Source organism: Crocodylus siamensis, chromosome 1, assembly GCF_052110815.1.
Source record: "Crocodylus siamensis isolate JL-2025a chromosome 1, ASM5211081v1, whole genome shotgun sequence".
Lineage (NCBI taxonomy): Eukaryota > Metazoa > Chordata > Crocodylia > Crocodylidae > Crocodylus > Crocodylus siamensis.
Window position 1 is genome coordinate 31,307,518 of NC_143395.1, and position 19,814 is coordinate 31,327,331.

The following is a 19,814-nucleotide window of genomic DNA, read 5'->3' on the forward strand; positions in this document are numbered from 1 at the left end:
GTGCAGAGAGGGGATTTCCCCCTACCTCCCCCCCCAGCCGTCCCATCCCTCAGTATGGTCTTGCAGGCCTGGGCCCTGCACCGGACTGGACAGGGGCAGAGTGGCTGCTTTAATTAAAGTGCTGCCATGTTTGCAGGACCATACTGAGGAATGGAACAGGGGTGGGGGGAGGGAAATCCCCTCTCTGCACTGGAGTAGGGTGCAGAAGACCATGCCAGGGGCAGGGAACCCTCTCTGAGGCTACAGGATCCAGCCAGCCCCAGGCTGGAGGAACTGTTCCTCTCTCACCTGTGGGCATGGGACCAAGCCCTACAGCCCATGTTAAGGGATGGGAGGAGGGAACCCCTTCTCGGGGGCCCTGCCAGAGGTAGGGAACCCCCACTGAGGCTGGGGGATCCAGCCAGCCCTGGGCTGGAGGGCCTGGCCCCCCTGGGTGGGGATAGTATGGGGCTGGGGGTGTGCTGAGGAGCCAATCAAGGATGAGCCCTGGGCTGCATTTGGGTGCCTTCAGTAGTGGCCAGGAAGCTGGGAGATGTGCTCTAGTTCCCCCCAGCTACTGGTATGGGCCACTGGATCAGTCTGGCTGCCTTTCGGGTTTCAAAAGTAAATGTCAGTTTCACTTTATTATCAGTTCAATCTATGCACTATACAGAAACCTACAAAGACTGAATCAGCCTGGGGGTTTTTGACTGTCTGTACTTAGTCTTTATGCTGACTGGGTACTGCAAAACTGGGTATTGCTCTCATGCAGTTCTTCCCAACCCATGGGTTGCAACCTAAAAGTGGGTTGCAAGAATATATGAAAGGGTCCTGAACAAACTTTAAAAATGGATCAACAAACTTTAAAAATGGATTCTCCTTTAAAGGAGAAAAATGTGGGAAACCATGGCTTTTCCTTTACAGGATGGCGTAGTTCAAGTCTGGAAGGGGCTGCTTGGGGCTCCCCATGCCCCAAATGCCCCACACCCTGTCCCACACACTGGGGGGGCTGGGACCTGGGGGTGGGGGGCACCAAGTCGGGAGTGAGGGGCACTGGGTCAGGACTGGCCATCAATGTTTACAAATGGGTCCTGATACAAAAAAGGTTGAGAGCCACTGCTCTATTGTACTTCAAAATCTCTCTCTTCTACCATCCTCACAGTTCCATTATATCACACATGGTATTGCATTACATTCTCCTTGAAACATGTAACATGAGGCAGCTAACAAGTTAAGACAATATAAACTTTTATTAATTGCTAATTATTAATGTATTCCAGTTTGTCCAGTTCAGTTTTAAATGTCCTGTTTGGCATGGCTTCCATGCATCCCTTTAACTTTTACCTTGTCCCTTTACTCCTTGTTATTGCAAAACCATCTGGACACCATATTTTGTGAATGCACATTTGAATTATATATGCATTCACAATTCTCTCTGTAGGTAAAAATATTGTGATATACTCAAAGCTTCTCAGACAGGCATGTTTAATTTTTTTTTAAGTACTGAAAAAACTTAGTATGAGTTCTAGTAAAGTATGTCAAATTTTAATCAAGAGCAAATATTTATACCTGAATGCCAGTTCAAAAGAAAATTTAAAAATAATACAAGTTAGCTTTCAAAGATATTTGGGGCCATCTAGTGGAATTTCTAGTACATTCATATAAAGTACAGAGATCATGCATTAAAACAGAACTGGATTTACAAAAAAAAAAGTGGTGAGACAGTAACACTTTAAGAATGCTTATCTTCTGAAATATGTTACAAAAAGGCATAACTTGTATAGAATAAAATTAAGAAAAATATACTGAAAAAACTTCCTGATGGTGGGAAATAAAATAATTGCAGGATAATTTCCTGAATCATGATTTGAAGCATCCACTCCTAGAAATATTTAAACAATGCACTAGAAAATACAGTGCAGTATGGAATGTTCATGGAAATGTATTTGATGACTTAATCTGTCTATCCACCCCAACGTTCTGTTATCAGAATCTACCCAAGAAAGACTAATCATGAATGACTGGATGATGAGATTGAATGTATACACAGCAAATTTGTAAATGACACTAAGTTGAGTGGAGACATTGTGGATGGTAGGACTAGGATTCAGAATGACCTGGATAAACTAGAGATAAAAACAATCAGATGAAATTCAAAAAGGATAAGTGTAAAGTCCTGCATTTGTGATGGAACTATTGCATAAATACAGACTGAACTGTACTGGCTAGGCTTCAGTACTGCCGAGAAGGACCTGGAACAGATGTTGAATGCAAGTCAAAAGTGTATTCTTGTTGCAATAAAACTTAATGGCATCTGAGCTGTATTAACAGTTGCAAATGAAGGGAAGTGATTCTTCCATTCTATTTTGCAGTGATGAGGCCTTACCTGGAGTACTGTGTCCACCTTTGTGCATCACGCTTCATGAAAGATGTGGACAGTTTGGAAAGTCCAGCAAAGAGCAACAAAAATTATTATAGGCCTTGAATGCATGACTTATGCAGAAAGGCCAAGAAAACTGGTTAGTCTGAACTCTTTAGAAGAGAAGACTGAAGGGGAACTTGATAATGGTCTTCAAAGACCTGAAGGATGATTATGAGGAGGCAGATGGGCTTTTCTCTGTGCCTGCATGGGACAGGGCTAGGAATAATAGCTTCAAGCCACATCAGAGGAAATTTAGGTTGGAGGTTAGGAATAACTTTCTGACTATGAGGTTAAGTGTTCTAAATATAAGGTTAGGACTTGTTATTAAGAAGGGAATGGTAAACAAAACAGAAAGTATTATGCTCCTTTAAAAATCCATGCCACATCCACATTTGGTGACAGATAGGAGGGACAAAGCAGAGCTCTTCAGTGAGTTTTTTGCCCCTGTATTCTTGAACACAGATCTAGACAAATCTCCCAAATGCATTACAGATAGAAGCAGGAGGAACACTAGCCCACTGTTAGCACCAACATAATAAAGAGACACTTGGAAGGGCTAGATGTGTTTAAGTCAGTGGGACCGGATGAGCTCCATCCAAGGGTGCTGAAAGAATTAGCCAGTATCATAGCAGAGCCACTTGCATGGCTGTTTGAGCACTCATGGTGCTCAGGTGAGGTCCCAGGGGACTGGAAAAGGGCCAATGTGGTCCCTATTTTCAAGAAGGGGAGGAAGGAGGATCTGGGTAACTATAAACCAGTTAGTCTCACCTCTATCCTCGGGAAAATCCTTGAAAAAATTATCAAGGATCACATTTGTAGGAGTCCAGCAGGTAATATACTGATGAAGGGCAACCAGCATGGGTTCATAGCAGGTAGATCCTTCCTGACTAACCTTGTTTCCTTCTATAACTCGGTTACTAAATGCTTAGATGCAGGAGTCAAGATAGAAGTCATCTACTTGGACTTTAAGAAGGCCTTCAACATGATATCCCAACCTATTCTCATAAAGAAATTGAATGGCTGTGCCACAGATAATTACAGTCATGTGGGTGGCAAATTGGCTTAAGGGTCGTACCCAGAGGGTGGTGGTGGACGGGTTGGTATCGACCTGGATAGATGTAGGCAGTGGGGTCACCAAGGCTCAGTCCTTGGGCTGGAGCTGTTCAATATCTTCATCAGCAACCTGGATGAGGGCATGGAAAGCACTCTGTCCAAATTTGCAGAAGACTCCAAACTACGGGACTAGGTTAGAGAAGTGGGCAGAAAATAGGATGCAGTTCAACAAGGACAAGTGCAAGGTGCTGCACCTAAAGAGAGGGAATCACTAGCACACCTATAGGCTGGGAGGTGACCTTCTCAGCAGCACAGCACTGGAAAGAGATCTTGGAGTCGCTGTCAACTCCAAGATGAATATGAGTCGTCAATGTCACGAAGTAATTAGCAGAGCTAACCGCAGTTTGTCGTGCCTTAGTAAATGGTGGTGACGTGTAGGGGATGCACGGGAGTGCTCCTGCACTCCCTGAGAGCGCTGCTGCACCCCCTGTCAATGAGCGCTCCTGGACGGGGGGGCAGGCAAGAACACTGGTACCCCCTAATGACAGCACTGGCTGGGGAGTGGGGGCTCTGCCAGAAGTGCCAGTACTGTCCCAGAAGTGTCAGTGGTGTGCCCCTGCCACTTACGGGTCAGCAGGATCGCCTGCGGGGGACCTTTCCACACACACCCCCAATTCAAGAGGGATGTGGACAGCCTTGAGAAGGTCCAGAGGAGGGTCACTTGTATAGTTAGAGGCCTGCACAGAAGGCCCTGTGAGGAAAGGCTGAGGGATCTGGACCTTTTCAGCCTCCGCAAGAGAAGGCTGAGGGGGGATCTTGTGGCAGTATACAAATTCACCAGGGCAGGGGGCTTGGGCCTTGGGGCAACAGCAGGAAATAGGAGATGCTCTGTTTACTAAGGCACCCCTTAGAATAACCAGAAACAATGGCCACAAGCTGATAGAGAATAGATTTAGGTTGGACATCAGAAAGAACTTTTTCATGGTTAGGGTTGCCAGAATCTGGAACAGGTTTCCAAGGGAGGTGGTGCTCTCCCCTACCTTGGGGGGGTCTTCAAGAAGAGACTGGACAAGCACCTGGCTGGGGTCACATGACCCCATCACCTTTTCCTGCCACAGGCAAGGGGTTGGATTCAACGATCAATTGAGGTCTCTTCCGACCCTAGCATTTATGAAAAACATGTAGAGGCTGTTATATGAGGAGAGACTAAAAAAGCTAGGCCTATCCAGTTTAGAAAAGAGACACCTGACAAGGGAGATGGTAAGTGTCTATAAAATACTAAATGGTGAAGAGAAAGTAAATTGAATTTAATATTTATTGTTATAATGCAAAAATTAAGGGTCATAAAAAAAACTAGTAGGTATTAAGGCTGCGGTGAGCAGGCTGAGGGGGATCAGGGATGCAGAGGTTGAAACTGATGCCTATTTCTGTTCTCTGCAGGCCCGGTCACCCACTGTACAGCCCCTACAGGAGACGCATCCAATGCAGGAGTGGAAGGAGGTGCCCAAATCCAGAGCTGCTAGGCCTAGAGCGGTGTAAGCTCCCCAGGTTCAGCTGGGGAACAGGTTTGATGCCCTGGCAGCTGTGACAGAGAAGGACAGTGGAATTGCCTCCAGCGGGGACGATCCCACTCCCCACGTGACAGAGAATGGGCGGACAGTGAACACGAGGAGGAAGAAACACCAGGTCCTCGCATTGGAGACTCCATCCTACGAGGATTGGAAGGTCCCCTCTGCCGGCCCAACCCCATGACACGACAGGTCTGCTTCATGCCTGGGGCTCGCGTCAGGGACATCACGGAAAGGATCCCGGCCTACATCTGACCTGCAGACCAGTACCCCATGGTTGTCATCCATGTGGGTACGAACAACGGGGCCAGGGGCAACCCTGATCGCATTATGAAGGATTTCGAGGCTCTGGGAGACAAGCTGAAGGAGACGGGGGCGCAGGTGGTATTCTCCTCTCTTCTTCCGGTGAGTAGGCGGGGACGGTGACACAAGGCCTGCACTGGTGAGGTCAACCAGCGCTTATGCAGCTGGTGCTGCCAGGCAGGCCTTGGGTTCCTTGATAATGACCCATGCTTTCGGGCAGGGGACTTGCTGGGGTGGGATGGGCTTCATCTCTCTCCTAAAGGCAAGCGTGTCTTCTCTTACAGGTTGGCTGATCTCGTACAGCAAGCTTTAAACTAACCTCGCTGGGGGAGGGGGCACCAGGAAGACGAGGAGATGCCATCTGAGCAAGACAGGTGACTAAGGCAAGGAGTGCTAAGGCAAGGAACAGGGGCCGAGACAGCCTCCCTAATCAGGGGGTGGCATACACAGTCTTGCAAGGCCTTAAATGCCTATATACCAATGCTCGTAGTATGGGGAATAAACAGGAGAAACTAGCCCTCAGAATAGCTAGTTCAAACCCAGACGTCATAGGGATAACAGAAACGTGGTGGGATTCGTCCCACGACTGGGCAGTAAGCATTAGGGGCTATAGGCTTTACAGGCGGGATAGAGAAAGAAGGAAAGGTGGGGTGTGGGGCTCTATGTCAAGGAGCACTACACATCCTCTGCCAGCAGAATGGGGTCAGAGGAAGGGCAGGCTGAAGTGCTCTGGGTCAAGATTCAAGGGGGCTGTGGGGAGAGTGATTTGACGGTGGGGGTCTACTACAGACCCCCCAACCAAGGGGAGGAGCTGGACCGGGAATTTTCGGGCCAGCTTGCAGGGGCACTTAAGGCAAGGGATGTAGTTGTCATGGGTGATTCCTCCTCCAACTGCTCGGAGGAACAGTCAACCAGGTCGGACCATTCCAGGACGTTCCTGGCTGAGATACAGGACCTCCACTTAATTCAGGAGGTGCATGGTCCCACCACAGGAAATGCCCTGTTGGACCTGGTCCTGGCCACAGGCAATGGGTAAGGGGCCTCCAGGTTCTTGACCACCTGGGCAATAGCGATCATTGCTTGCTGGAATTCACCATCCAGCACAGGGTGTCAAGGGCCTGCAGCACGATGGTAGCCCTAGACTTTAGGAGGGCCAACTTCAACAAGTTGAGGAGACTAGTGGGAGAGGCGCTGGGGTCCTTGAGGGCAGGGGAACTCAGTGTCCAGGATGAGTGGCCGTTCCTTAAGGAAACGATACTCAGGGCCCAAGCGGTGTCCATCCCAACAGGAAGCAAGGGGGACAAGAGTGCCTGAAAGCCCCCCGGCTCACCAAAGGCATCCAGGAATGCCGGATTGTCAAAAAGGCAGCGTACTCCGGTGGAAGGGGAGTACTATCTCCTCTGCTCGGGCCTGTAGAGGGCTGTCAGGAAAGCTAAGGCGGACATAGAGCTAGGACTAGCGTCCAAAATCAAGGATAATAAAAAGTCCTTTTTCAAATATATAGGGAGGATGAAGAAGACACTGGGTAATGTGGGGCCCCTGCAAAGTATGCTGGGCAATCTGGTGGTTGCGCCAGAGGAGCAAGCGGATCTCTTTAACCAATTCTTCACCTCTGTTTTCTTATGCAGGGACCAGGACTTCCCCACTGTGATGCAAAACAGACTCAAGGGGAACGCCTCCAGACCTCAGGTTGGGGAGCGACTGGGTTAGAGAGCTTCTGGAGGGGCTGGATGTGTTCAAGTCAGCGGGTCCAGATGCTCTCCACCCCAGGGTGTTGAGGGAGATAGCTGGGGTTATTGCAGGGCCCTTGGAATAGCTTTAAGAGCACGTGTGGTGCTTGGGCCAGGTGCCAGATGATTGGAAGATAGCTAACGTGGCCCTCATCTTCAAAAAAGGGAAGAGAGAGGACCCGGGCAACTATAGGCCCGTCAGTCTTACCTCTATCCTTGGCAAACTCTTTCAGAAGATCCTCAAGGAGCACATCTGTGATGGGCCAGCTTCAGGGATGATGCTCAAGGGCAACCAGCACAGTTTCATTAGGGGCAGGTCATGTCAGACCAACCTGATTGTCTTTTATGATCAGGTCACAAAGGCAATGGATGCAGGTATCACCGTGGACATACTCTTTCTAGACTTCAGCAAGGCCTTTGACACTGTCTCCCACCCCATCCTCATTAAAAAACTAGGCCACTGTGGCATTGATGCCTACACAATCAGATGGACTGCAGATTGGCTGAAGGGTCGTACTCAGAGGGTGGTGGTGGATGGGTCAGATTCGACCTGGGGGGAAGTGGGCAGCAGAGTACCCCAGGGCTCGGTCCTTGGGCCTGCACTGTTCAATTTCTTCATCAGCGATTTGGATGATAGCGTGAAATGCAACCTGTTTAAATTCATTGATGGTACCAAAATTTGGGGTGAGGTGAGCATGCTAGTAGGGAGGGAAAGATTGCAGCAAGATCTGGATAGGTTACAGGAGTGGGCTGACATAAACAGGATGCGTTTCAATACTGACAAGTGCAGGGTGCTGCACGTAGGCAGTAGAAACTAGCAGCACACTTACAGAATGGGAAACTCCCTTCTTGAGAGCACGGAGGCAGAAAGGGATCTTGGAGTCATTACTGACTCCAAGATGAACATGGGCTGACAATGAGAGGTCTTGGTTGGCAGGGCTAACAGGACCTTGTCGTGCATCCACAGGTGCATCTCAAGTAGAGCCAGGGAGGTGATCCTCCCCCTCTATGCGACGCTGGTCAGGTCACAGCTGGAGTACTGCGTCCAGTTCTGGGCATCACATTTCAGGAAGGATGTGGACAACGTTGAAAGGGTCCAGAGGAGGGTCACCTGCATGATCTGGGGACTACAGGGCAGACCCTACATTGAAAGACTGCAGGACCTAAACCTGTTCAGCCTTCGCAAGAGAAGGCTGAGGGGGACCTGGTGACTGTCTATAAACTCACTAGGGGGGACCAGAAGGGTTTAGGGGAGACACTGTTTCCCCTAGCGCCCCCTGGCATGACAAGGAACAATGGACACAAATTATTAGAGAGTAGGTTTAGATTAGACATCTGCAAGAACTACTTCACAGTTACGGCAGCTAGGAGCTGCAACCAACTTCCTAGGGAAGTGGTGCTGGCTCCTACCCTAGGGATCTTTAAGAAGAGGCTTGATGACTACCTGGCTGGACTCATTTGAGTCCAGTCTTTTCTCCCGCCCAGGCAAGGGGTTGGACTTGAAGATCTACAAGGTCCCTTCCGACCCTACTTCTATGATTCTATGATCCTATATCATAGCTCAAATGTCTTAAGACAGGGGAGGGCAACATACAGCCTGCAGGCCAGATCCAGCCCATCAGGCACTTTCATCAGCCAATGGCACCCACCAAACTGTTCTCCACCCAGCCTTTCCACCCATGAGGGCAGAAGTGAGGCACCTGTGTATATACATGCCCCAACATAGCCTATTGCACCTCACTCCCACCCTTGTGGGTGGAAGGGCTTAGCCCAGCCAATACTGCTGCTGCAGCTGCCAGGGACCTGCTCAGCTTCTCTGGTGTCCTGCTCACTCTGGGCAGCAGAAAAGGAAGTGGTGGGATCAGGAATGGAGTTGCAGCTAGGCAGGAGCATGGAGCGTGGGGCTGAGGCTGGCAGCAGTGCAGAGCTTGGGTGGGCAGGGTGTGGGCATGGGTGTGGATGGGGGGGGGGGGGATGTAGGGACTCCTCTCCCATACTCCACCTATGCTGTGCAGCCTCTGCAGGCAGCAGCAGCATCAGGCAGGGTCACTTGGGTGCTTGTGCCTAGCAGCATGTGGCTCCAGTCAGTGCTGCACGTTGTGGTGGGGTGCACAGCCACCGCCAGGCCATCTCTTTCGCTGGCACTCCTCACCGCACAAGCACAGCCCCCGCACTTGTGTGCCACAGGAGGGATGCCCCACATGCTGGAGCTGGGTGCCTTCTCTCCCAGGACCTGCACGGCAGGGAGTGACAACAGCAACCAACTCCAGAGCATCCACACTAGTGCAGGGGCTACACGTGTGTGATGGAGAGTGCCGGCAATAGAGATGGCCTGGCAGGGGCTGTGTTCCTCACTGCAATGTACAGCACTGGCTGGAGCCATGTACCACCAGGCACAAGTGCTCCCGCCTGCTCCTGAGGCATGGGGAAAGAGTGGGGGGATCCCACACCTCCCCACCCTTCCTCATCCCACAAATGCCACATACCCACACTCTACCCCCACAACCCCACAACATAACCTATGCCCTGCACACACAGCCACATCCCCTCATACCCCCCCACAGTCCACCATACATGCACACCCATACCCCCCATACACACAAACCCCAACCCCAAGCAGCATACAAAACTAAGAATTTTTTTTAGTTATTATGTAATCACCTCTACATACAGTACACAAACACAAATCATGACAAAAATATTTTTTGTAATAAAATAAAAATATGTTATAGTAGGTGTTTGACTTTTAATGTATGATTTGTTTTTTTTCTGGTTCAAAGACGGCAGCCCCCACTGCAAAAGGAGTATTTCCAGGAGGCAAGGGGGAGAGACTTCTGGTGGCAAAGGCCAAGGGTTAGAAGTGGGACATCCAGTCCCAAGAAGGAGACCAGGGGACGGAGCAACTCAAGGGCCGGGGCTACCCATGCGGCCCTCAAAAACTCACCAAACCTCATTAAGCAGCCCTCCACCCAAAATGACTGCCACCCCTGGTCTAAGAAGTACTTCTATATTTTAGACATCTAAATAACTGATTGTGTTTCTATTTCATTCTAATAAAACAGCTCAAATTCTGCTTTAAAATCTACATTCCTTCATCATTTTAGCCCCTACATATCTAAACTTTACCCATTGCTCATGTTTATACCCAATCCAAGATGGCCACCTAAACATCTCACTTCATTTATACTCTGTTGCCATCCACTTTCACCACAAGAGCATATACATGTGCAAGAGTCCACTGAAACTGTAGTCAGCAAAACCCCATAGCTGGCAACTTCTTGATGGTAATGGTAACCCACTTTTTGCCTAATCACCTAGTTGTTAAGAAATGTGCCCACGGGCAACAGGTACCACCTTCGTCAGGGGGGCACGTCCCTCTTCAGCAACCAGTCAGTGACCATGGGGGGTCCCCCCATGACCAACCTCACTGACTAAGAAGCAGCTGCAGCACTCCCAGAAGCGGCTGCAGTACTCCTAGAAGTGGCCGCGATGCTGCATCTGATGCTCCCGCTCCCCACCCAGCACTCATGGGGGGGTACCAGCACTCCCGCCTGCCCCCACCACCTAAGCAGGGAGTTCAGCCGGTCAACGGGTGCACCAGCGCTCTCAGGGGGTGCGCGTGCACTCCCATGTACCCACTACATGTCGCCACTGAATGTGCCAATGAGACACCTTGGCCATAGGTCTACCTTGCCCTCAGGGGATTTGAACCCAGGTCTCCCAAGTCCCAGGACAGTATGCTAGACAGAGACTATACATAGCTGAAACCATTCTCCACCTGTCCTGTTGAAGCTGACAATTAAGAGTGAAAGGGCCCCAAGTAAGCAAGCAAGAGCACAGCTGACTGTGGCCCTGTGAAGGAACACATGCTTCAATGCTGGTTATGCATTTTGCTGTGAATCAGTGCTGTCCAGCTGGTGGCCCACAGGCCATAAGCAGCCCTCAGAAGGTTAATGTACAGCTCCCAGGTTCTCACCCAGTTGCCATTCTCCACACTGCTCCAGCAATAGCTGCTGGAGTCTCCAGGCTCCTCCTTCCCTCATCCAACTGCTGTTTCCTACCTTTGCTCTAGGGGCCAGGGCAGTGTGGCACCACAGGGAGCTGATGGTGGGTCCAGGGGAAGGGGAGCATTGGGGCAACATGTGTGTAGGGAGGATTGTGCCCAACATGGTGCTGCAGTGCAGGGAGGGGTACCCATGTAGGCATGCATTGCAACTGGGGGGGGAGGAGGCCAGGGCAGTGTACTCAGATGCCTGTGAGACAGAATAGGAGGGCGCCTGGTACAGCATATCAGTGTAGTACATCTGGTGCAGCTCAGGTAGCATGCAGCCCCTGCTGGTGTAGTCCCCAGGGGTTTAAAAATTGGACAGCCCTGCTATAAACAGTCATTGGATACATACATACACAGTACAGGCAGCATACAACAGGCTTGTTAATATGATACCGCGCCTAACAAACCCCTTCCCAATGGGGCTGGAATACATGCCTAAATACTATTTGGAAAACCTTATAGAGTCTTACTCTGCCCCTCCCAAAGTAATGTTACTGTATCTGGGCTCCATTATATGCATTTATATTTCTACTGAACATGTTTGGGGGTTCTGTATATATTTACATGCAGAAAACAAACAACCTAAATTTAAAGATATGATTTACAAAGAGCTTACTTGATATTACGTGGCTTGTTATAAAACAACTGCCATCTGGAAGGAACCCGGATGGCACTATGAACTACTGGTTTAACCTGAAAAAAAAAAAAGGAAAAAAAGGAAACATGCGTTATTACCCAATGCTAGATGTTTAAAATATTTTATTTTTTAAACCACCAGTTAACGCTCATATAATTGTCCCAGTTTCAATGTTAGCTTCACTCAATGGTAGGATGCAGATTAATATCAGTTAAATGAGAGTCTGAAAGAGCCCTCGATCTTTCACTGCTTTGTCTCCTACCCTCAAGACCTTGTGTCACGTTCACCATTTTTCCAGTAGAAGACTCTGTTCAGAGGTTGCTGACTCAATTTAATCAACTAGAGAAGTACCATCAAGTGGCATAAGCTTGCTTTTATGAAAAACGTAGTTGGCTCAGCAGCATTTCTAACACTTGGTATCCAAAAAATAAAACACTGGAACTTGGAATCAAAGAGCTTTCCATAAAGGAATGCAGAACAGTAGTAAACACAGCAGAACAGATAGAGCTGGCTTCATCTTCCAAAAACCTCTCTTCCCCAAGACAGGAAAATTGTGATCACACAAGCATTTACGTACTGATTGCCAACTGTTTGCCTTGAATTCTAGAGCCAATCTGGAGCCCAAGAACTGTGACAGCAAACTAAGGAGACATTAGGAGTGAGAGGCTCAGTGGGTGTAAAAGAACTGCCGGTCAGTCTCACAGTAACACTAACAAGACACCCAGCAAAACTCAACTGCAACAACATCAAACCCTATGAAGTTACCCTAACAAATGGCTGAAACCAAAGTACTGCAATATACTGTGTGTACTGAATGTAATACACTGCAATGTGAATGTGGGACAGCAGTAGAGCAGCCCCGGTGACTGGATTTGGACTACAACTCCCAGGGGTCCTTGGGCAGAAGTCTTACCAGCTGTGCTGACTGCAAGTAGACTACAACCCCCCATCAAACACTGGGAGCAGACAGACAACGGGAAAGGAGGTAAGAAGCAGGCAGAGCCCGGGATGCAGCGCCAGAGGGAAACACATGGCCAGAGACAACTGAGCACTCTTAGGACCAGAGCCTGGTTTGGAAGCATCTCTGCAGGCACGGGAGGGTTTAAGGTTCCTTGAGCATATGTACCACACTGGTAGCGCTCACTACCTATTACCTGCTCTTGAGTGAATTCACCACAGCTTACTACCTCTTATCCAGTTCCTATGTGTGTGTACCTTAATGTTAATGTTTACTTACCTATACCTGTTCCTTTCTCTGTTGGCTTGTGACCCTAACACCTAACATTTTCTATATAAAAGTGGGAACTACCCTTTTCAGCTTCCTGTGCCCCATTTCTTGGGGCTGTGGGGTTTGGCACAGTACTAAAAAAAATAAATAAATCCAATCAAAAAATCACTCAAAACACAAGTGGAACACCTGAGAAAAGAAGTACATATGAGCTAGTACACAAATGCATGCTGACCAAACTCTTGATTAATTTATAACAATGCATCTCTGTTGTATGATGAATGACATATAGGATACTCTGGCTCTCTGTATTTGGTGTATATGAAAAATGTATGTGACAAGACATAAAAAGATTCAGCAGGTACCCCACATAGTGCATACCAGAGGTGCCTGTGGGACAAATAAGTGACATGGGATCAGTCCACAGGCCAAATCTGGCATGTGGGGGCCATGTCATCTGGCCTGCAGGGCTCCCCTGAAGGAGCAAAGCAGGACAGCTTTGTACCACAACACACAGGGCAGCGTCAAATGCTACCACGCCAATGGCAGTGACTCAGCCACTACAGTGGACGCTGTCTTTGCATCCCCTGACAAAAGACGATGCCCACAGCAGCTGCCACAGTCGCCCTCCCTTCTGTTATGCTATTCCCTACAAGCCTGGAAATTTGGGGGTAGGAGAGCAGTGGAAACATTAACTGCCATCACAGCCATGGCAATTAATGCTGCCACTGCCCCGACATGAACATTTCCAAAATCATGAGGAGCCCCATGGGGCAGATGACAGGTCCATGTGCCAGATCTAGCCTGTGAGCCATAGATTGAGCACCATATAAATTTTGTATATTTTCTATCAGCAATCAATAAAACTAAGAAACCATCTTCATAACTGTGTCAAAATATGCGAAAGCCTGCTAATAAATACTTAGGCTAATTGTTTGTAATGACATTAGGAATGATCTGCAGTTGACTTTATTAATATTTGTTTTAGCACAGTAGAAGTTAGAGGTATCCTTCTTTCTCCTAAGATAATGTAAATAGCGAATTGTTTTCATTTCTTAAATGTTTCTTTAACAATAAAGTATGATTATGGCCAATCATGTCTTGTTGCCTGTAATTTTAAAAGCATGCAAAAATGGGCCTGATCAGGGCAACAGTTATTATCGGGCATAGGACCAAATCCTATTTCATCTCTATGTATCTAAAAGGACCTGGGGGTTACCGTGGACAGTAATCTGAATATGAGCCAACAGTGCACCTTTGTTGCAAAGAAAGCTAATGGCATACTAAGCTGCATTAATAGGAACATTGCCAGCAGATCGACGGAAGTGATTATTCCTCTTTATTTTGCACTGGTAAGGCCACATCTGGAGTACTGTGTTCAGTTTTGGGCCCTCTACTAAAGAAAGCATGTGGATAAGTTAGAGTCAAATCAACAGACGGCAACAAAAATGGCTCACGGGCTATAGCACATGACTTCTGAGGAGAGGCTGAGGGAATTGGGCTTATTTAGCCTGCAGAAAAGAAGACTAAGGAGCAATTTAATAGCAGCCTTTAACTACCTGAAGGCAGGTTCCCAAGCAGGTGGAGCTGGACTGTTCTCCATGGTGACAGATGACAGAACAAGGAGGAATGATCTCAAGTTGCAGTAAGGGAAGTTTAGGTTGGATATTAGGAAAAACCTCTCTCACTAGGACAGTGGTGAAACACCAGAACGGGTTACCTACTGAAGTGTTAGAATCTCCATCCTTGAAGGTTTTTTACCCCAGCTAGACCAATTCTTGACTAGGACAATCTAGTTGGGGACCGTCCTGCTTCGAGCAGGGGGTTGCTTCATCCCTTCCAACCCTAATTTTCTCTGATTCTTTCTCCTGCAGCCTTCCTAACCCCCAACCACCTGCACCCCCCACTCCCAGCTTCCCACAGCCTCTGCCTCCCTTCCCCCCACTCCCCAATCTCTCCCTCTTTCCCCTCTGACCATAAGATTTCTTTTGGTCCTATCATCCAATTTTTCTAGGTCACTCTGAATCCTAGCCCTACCCTCCACTGTATCTACTATTCCTCCTAGCTTGGTGTCATCCATGAACTTGTATTGCACCCCATCTTCCAGATCGTTAATGAAGATATTGAACAAAGCTGGTCCCAGGATTGACCCCTGGGGCACTCCACTTGATACCAGCTGCCAATTACACCTTGAACCATTTATCACTACATGTTGAGCCCAACAATCCAGCCAGCTTCCTATCCACCTTACGGTCCACTCAGCCAACCCATACTTCCTTAGTCTGGGAGTATGTGGGAGGGGGCAGAGGGAAAGGTGGCCACTGACTCCCCACCCCCCACAGCTACTGCTTTCCCTGCTGTAGCTGCTGGGGGGCAGGGAGGGGGGCAGGGAAGGAATTCAAGACAACCCTCCAATATTTAGGTTCTATACCTGAAAAATTATAGCAAATTTATAAATTTTCCATATACAGGATCTAATTACTGAGGGGTCATCTCAAATTCAGGGGTGTATTATGCTTGAGTAAATTCCATATATATATTAGCAACATCCCTATGATGTAGAGATGAACTACTTTACCCATTTTATGGATGAGAACTGAAGTACAAAAGGGATACATATATCAGTTTATGTGGAATGTTAACCTAATTATATAGTAAGGTGTGAATTCAAACAAATAAATTTACAGCAATCTAACTTCTTTGCGGACACATTTTTCCAGTACAAGTACCTTTTTCTAGCTTTCTTAGTTTGCATAAACCAAAGAAGGCACTTAATTTCAGAATAAAATCATCCAGAAAGGGATTATTATAACTATACTGCTTTAATTATACTCAGCTAGGCTGTGTTACTGCAAAAAAGGACCTAGGGATGATAGTGGAGTCTAAGCTGAATGTATTCATTTCTTTGTTTGCTTATTAGAGATTCATTCTGTACTCCCCAGAAAAGGCTCACGGTAGCTGATAATAAAGAAGATAAGTTATAAGTACAAATAAAGTATTACAATAGCATGTAACAAACAAAAAACTCCGAAGTGTCCCAATATTTAACGCCCCCTGCTAAAATTCTGGTGTCGTGGCATGGGGTCACTAGGGATGGCCGTCATGCCACTAGGGCTCCGTGACCATGCCAACCCTGCCCTACGGGCACCCTTTTTCTCGTCTGCAACATCTTGCTGGTAGTTGTAATAAATAGGGAGGCTGCCTTCAAGTTTATGTTCGGACACGATCCTGATGGACCCCACTGAACCCTGTGGATTCCTAAACCTTTTTTGGGTCTCACTCTCAATGGATGCCTCACAGGACACCCTCAGCCTTATGGGCGAGAGGTGTGCCTCCAAAACTGCTCCTTTACCATGCCCCATCTCTTACAGGTGGTATTCAAACATTGTCCTGCTGAGGCTTTAGTCTAAGCTCAGCCTCCTATCATCACTGGGCTCTCTGCAGCTCTGGCTCTGTGGCTTCCCTGGTGCTGGGCTCTCCGCAGCCCCTTTGTCTCTGCACCCCCTGGTGTTGGGGTCTGCTCACCCCTATCGCTGCACCCCTGGCACTGCGCCCACTGGCGCTGGGGTCTCCACACTGTAGCATGCCCCAATGAGACTTCCTCCTCCCCAGTAGCCTCAGTCTGGTCCACCAGTTTAAATAACAACAGAAAACAGAAGTTCCTGGGCTATAACATAACACAAACAGCGCAGGGTGCACTCTGTCCCTTTAAAAGAGGAAAACTGCTCCTGAAGCATTAAGTACCTTGTAGCTCAGGGTACCTGGTGAGCTCCGGGAGCCCTATTAGTCCTGTAAGCAGCATATCAGGCAGCGACAGCATCTTTGGGCAGTTCTTTTCTGCAGGCTTCTTCCCCTGGCTGCTCCCAGAGAACCTACTCCTGCTGGCCTCAGCCCTGGGGGTTATATGTGCCTAGGACCCTGCCTTCTTCCGGTCAGCTGACCAGGTGCAAGTGCAGGCTAATTCCCTCATTAGCCTGCTGCCATAATAACTTGCACCTGTGGGGTTTCTACCAGGCTCCTAGAGCCCTCTCCTTGGCAGATTCTGCCCTTAAAGGAGCAGGCACTTTAGTGCCCTGCAACACACCTCCCCCTTTAAGGGCCAAACTCACCAGAGTGGGTCTTCACTCTTTGTCACCCTGCATTCTTCTCCTTAAGCTTCTCTTCTTCTTTCTTCTGCCACCCAACAACTCTGGAACACGGAGGTGGAGGTTTTCAGGCACCTACTACTCCCCTTCTACCCAAAGATGCACCATGTGGGATTTGATGGGAGCTACCCCACCATGGGTCTGAATACCAGGGTAGTTCCCCCACATTAACCAACCTTGGTAGGGTGGAATTTCAGCCACTCAAGCTTTTCTTCTTCTAGAATCAACAGAATCCATCTACACTACCATTTCTGGGACTTGCCCCCATGCTCGCTCTTTTCAATCAGAGCCCTGAAGTAAGATAGCCAGAGCATCCTTTCTCCTTCAGAAGAGCTCTTCTCTATTTTGGGGGTATATTCTCCCCCTCATCTCGAGCTCGGTTATATTCAGTCATTGTGCATCCTGGTCTTCTTCTCAGGGCAGGTCATGGGGTTTCTGCCTGGCTCCTAGGGCTCTCTCCCTAGGCAGATTATGCCCCTAAAGGACCAGGCACCCTACTGCCCTGCAACACCTGCCCAAATTAAAAGGTCTTACAATGCTATCTGAGGGTATCCCAGCTCAAGCTCTGACAGTCCTCAAGAAGGAGAAAGTTCCAGAGCTGAGACACAATGACCAAGAACAACTTCCCATATTTTCACTAAACAAGCTTGATGTACAGATGGTGCTTACAGGAAGTTGTTCTCATCTGACCTTAGGGATTGAGATGGAACATAAGGTTGTCCATACCTTGTCATGCATTCACAGATGCATCTCAAGCAGGTCCAAGGAGGTGATACTACCCCTCTATGCAACACTGGTCAGGCCGCAGCTGGAGTACTGCGTCCAGTTCTGGGCGCCGCACTTCAAGAGGGACGTGGACAACATGGAGACGGTCCAGAGGAGGGCCACTCACACGATCAGGGGGCAGCAGGGCAGGCGCTACGAGGAGAGGCTAAGGGACTTGAACCTGTTCAGCCTCCACAAGAGAAGGCTGAGGGGGGATCTAGTGGCCTGTTACAAACTAGTCAGAGGGGACCAGCAAGCACTGGGGGAGTCCCTGTTCCCCCGAGCACTACCAAGAGTGACTAGAAATAATGGTCATAAGCTGGCAGAGGGTAAATTCAGATTAGACATCAGGAGGCACTACTTCACTGTCAGGGCGGCTAGGATCTGGAACCAACTTCCAAGTAAAGTGGTGCAGGCTCCTACCCTGGGGGTCTTTAAGACAAGGCTAGACAAACACCTTGCTGGGGTAGTTTGACCCCAATACTCTTTCCTGCCATGGCAGGGGGGTCGTACTTTATGATCTGCTCAGGTCCCTTCCAACCCTACAAACTATCAAAATATAAGGGAGAAGGCAGCCCTAGCCATTTTGGGCTTTGTAGGTCACCTTGAGTTGCACCCAGAAGATTACTGGAAATTAGTGCAAGCTGCTGAGTACTGAACTAATGCACTCCTGGCAACCTATTCCCATCAGAAGATGAGCAGCCACATTCTACACCAGCTGTAGCTTCCAGATGGTCCATCTCAACCTGTGTTCCCTCATCTCATCTGTCCCCCCACTGCTGCCTTACCCTCTCACTCATGCTCCAGCTCCAATTTCAACCCAAGGAACAGAGTATGTGGTTGGCTCCAGCCCCAGCCCAACCTAGTAGCAGCTAATGCAGTGATTGCAGTTCCAGCCAGGCCCCAGAGCTACTGCCACCACATTAGCTGCATGGTTGTAGAGCAACCACACACTCCATGTCACAAGCTGGAATCCCACCACAACCTGAGCCACAGTTGAAGGTGGAGGATAAGCTGCAGGGTGGGCAGGCAGGGAGGCAAAGGCTGTGGAGCAGATATGGTCAGGTGGGGCAGACTGGGGCAGTGAAGGGCAGGGAGCAGGGGTAAGCAGCTCCATCTCCATCTCCAACTTCAATCCTGGGTTGGGGCCACAGTCTGAGCCACAGCAGCCACCCACCCTCCTGCCACCTTGTGCTTGAATCCAAGACGAGGGGTCATTGTGTTCCGCACCCCACCCCCCGCCGTGACAGCTGAAAATTATGTCTGTGTGATAAAGGTGCTTGCTGAAGGCTCTATAAAGATTAGACCAAGTGTTTTTCTGTCATTTGTTCAGATATTAAGTTATACATTGTTGCTAAGAGCCTAATTAAAGTCTAAAATGTAGCAAGGCTTTGTATGTAGTATGAGGCCTAGTAAATTTAGCAAAGCCTTATGAAAGTAGTAATAGTAGGCCCTGTGGCATAGTTAAAATTAACTTTATCAGAAGAATGCAAGGCTTGTACTGCTATTGGTCAGTCCTAAGAATAATTATAATGGGAGAATCTGGATGGCTGTAAGTTATCAGCATAGCTCAGAAGTTATAAATTGGCTGGCACATCTGGAAATCATTTAGAAGGAAGATGCAGCTTTGTGAAAGGGACTAATTAGCTGCTGACCTGAATCAGTGGGCCCGTAGATCTTGAGGAGCCCAAGGACTGAATACCAAGGTCCTTCGGGGTACTCCTCAGACAGTGCTGATTGGGGATGCCTGACTTCACTGAACTTTGCAGAAGAGAAACTTGTTGTACATCAGGCATCACAGGCGACTGCCAATAAGTTGCCAATGCAAATTATTATTGTCTGTCTGCTGTTTTGTTATCTGTGCACAGTTGTGTTTTTGTTTAGTCATTAAAGCTTTCTTACCTTTCTACCCCTAACCATAATCTCAATTCTG

At 48.4% G+C, this 19,814-nt stretch overlaps 1 protein-coding gene across 1 annotated transcript in view; it reads right to left on the minus strand.

Annotated features, from left to right (window-relative positions):
• The window catches only part of DCDC2C (doublecortin domain containing 2C), a 110,400-nt gene that overhangs the window by 64,755 nt on the left and 25,831 nt on the right, over window positions 1-19,814 (minus strand). Inside the window, exon 3 of the mRNA XM_090032575.1 lies at window positions 11,723-11,799. Coding sequence (XP_089888701.1) covers window positions 11,723-11,799 — 77 coding nt within the window. The remainder of the gene's footprint in view (window positions 1-11,722; window positions 11,800-19,814) is intronic.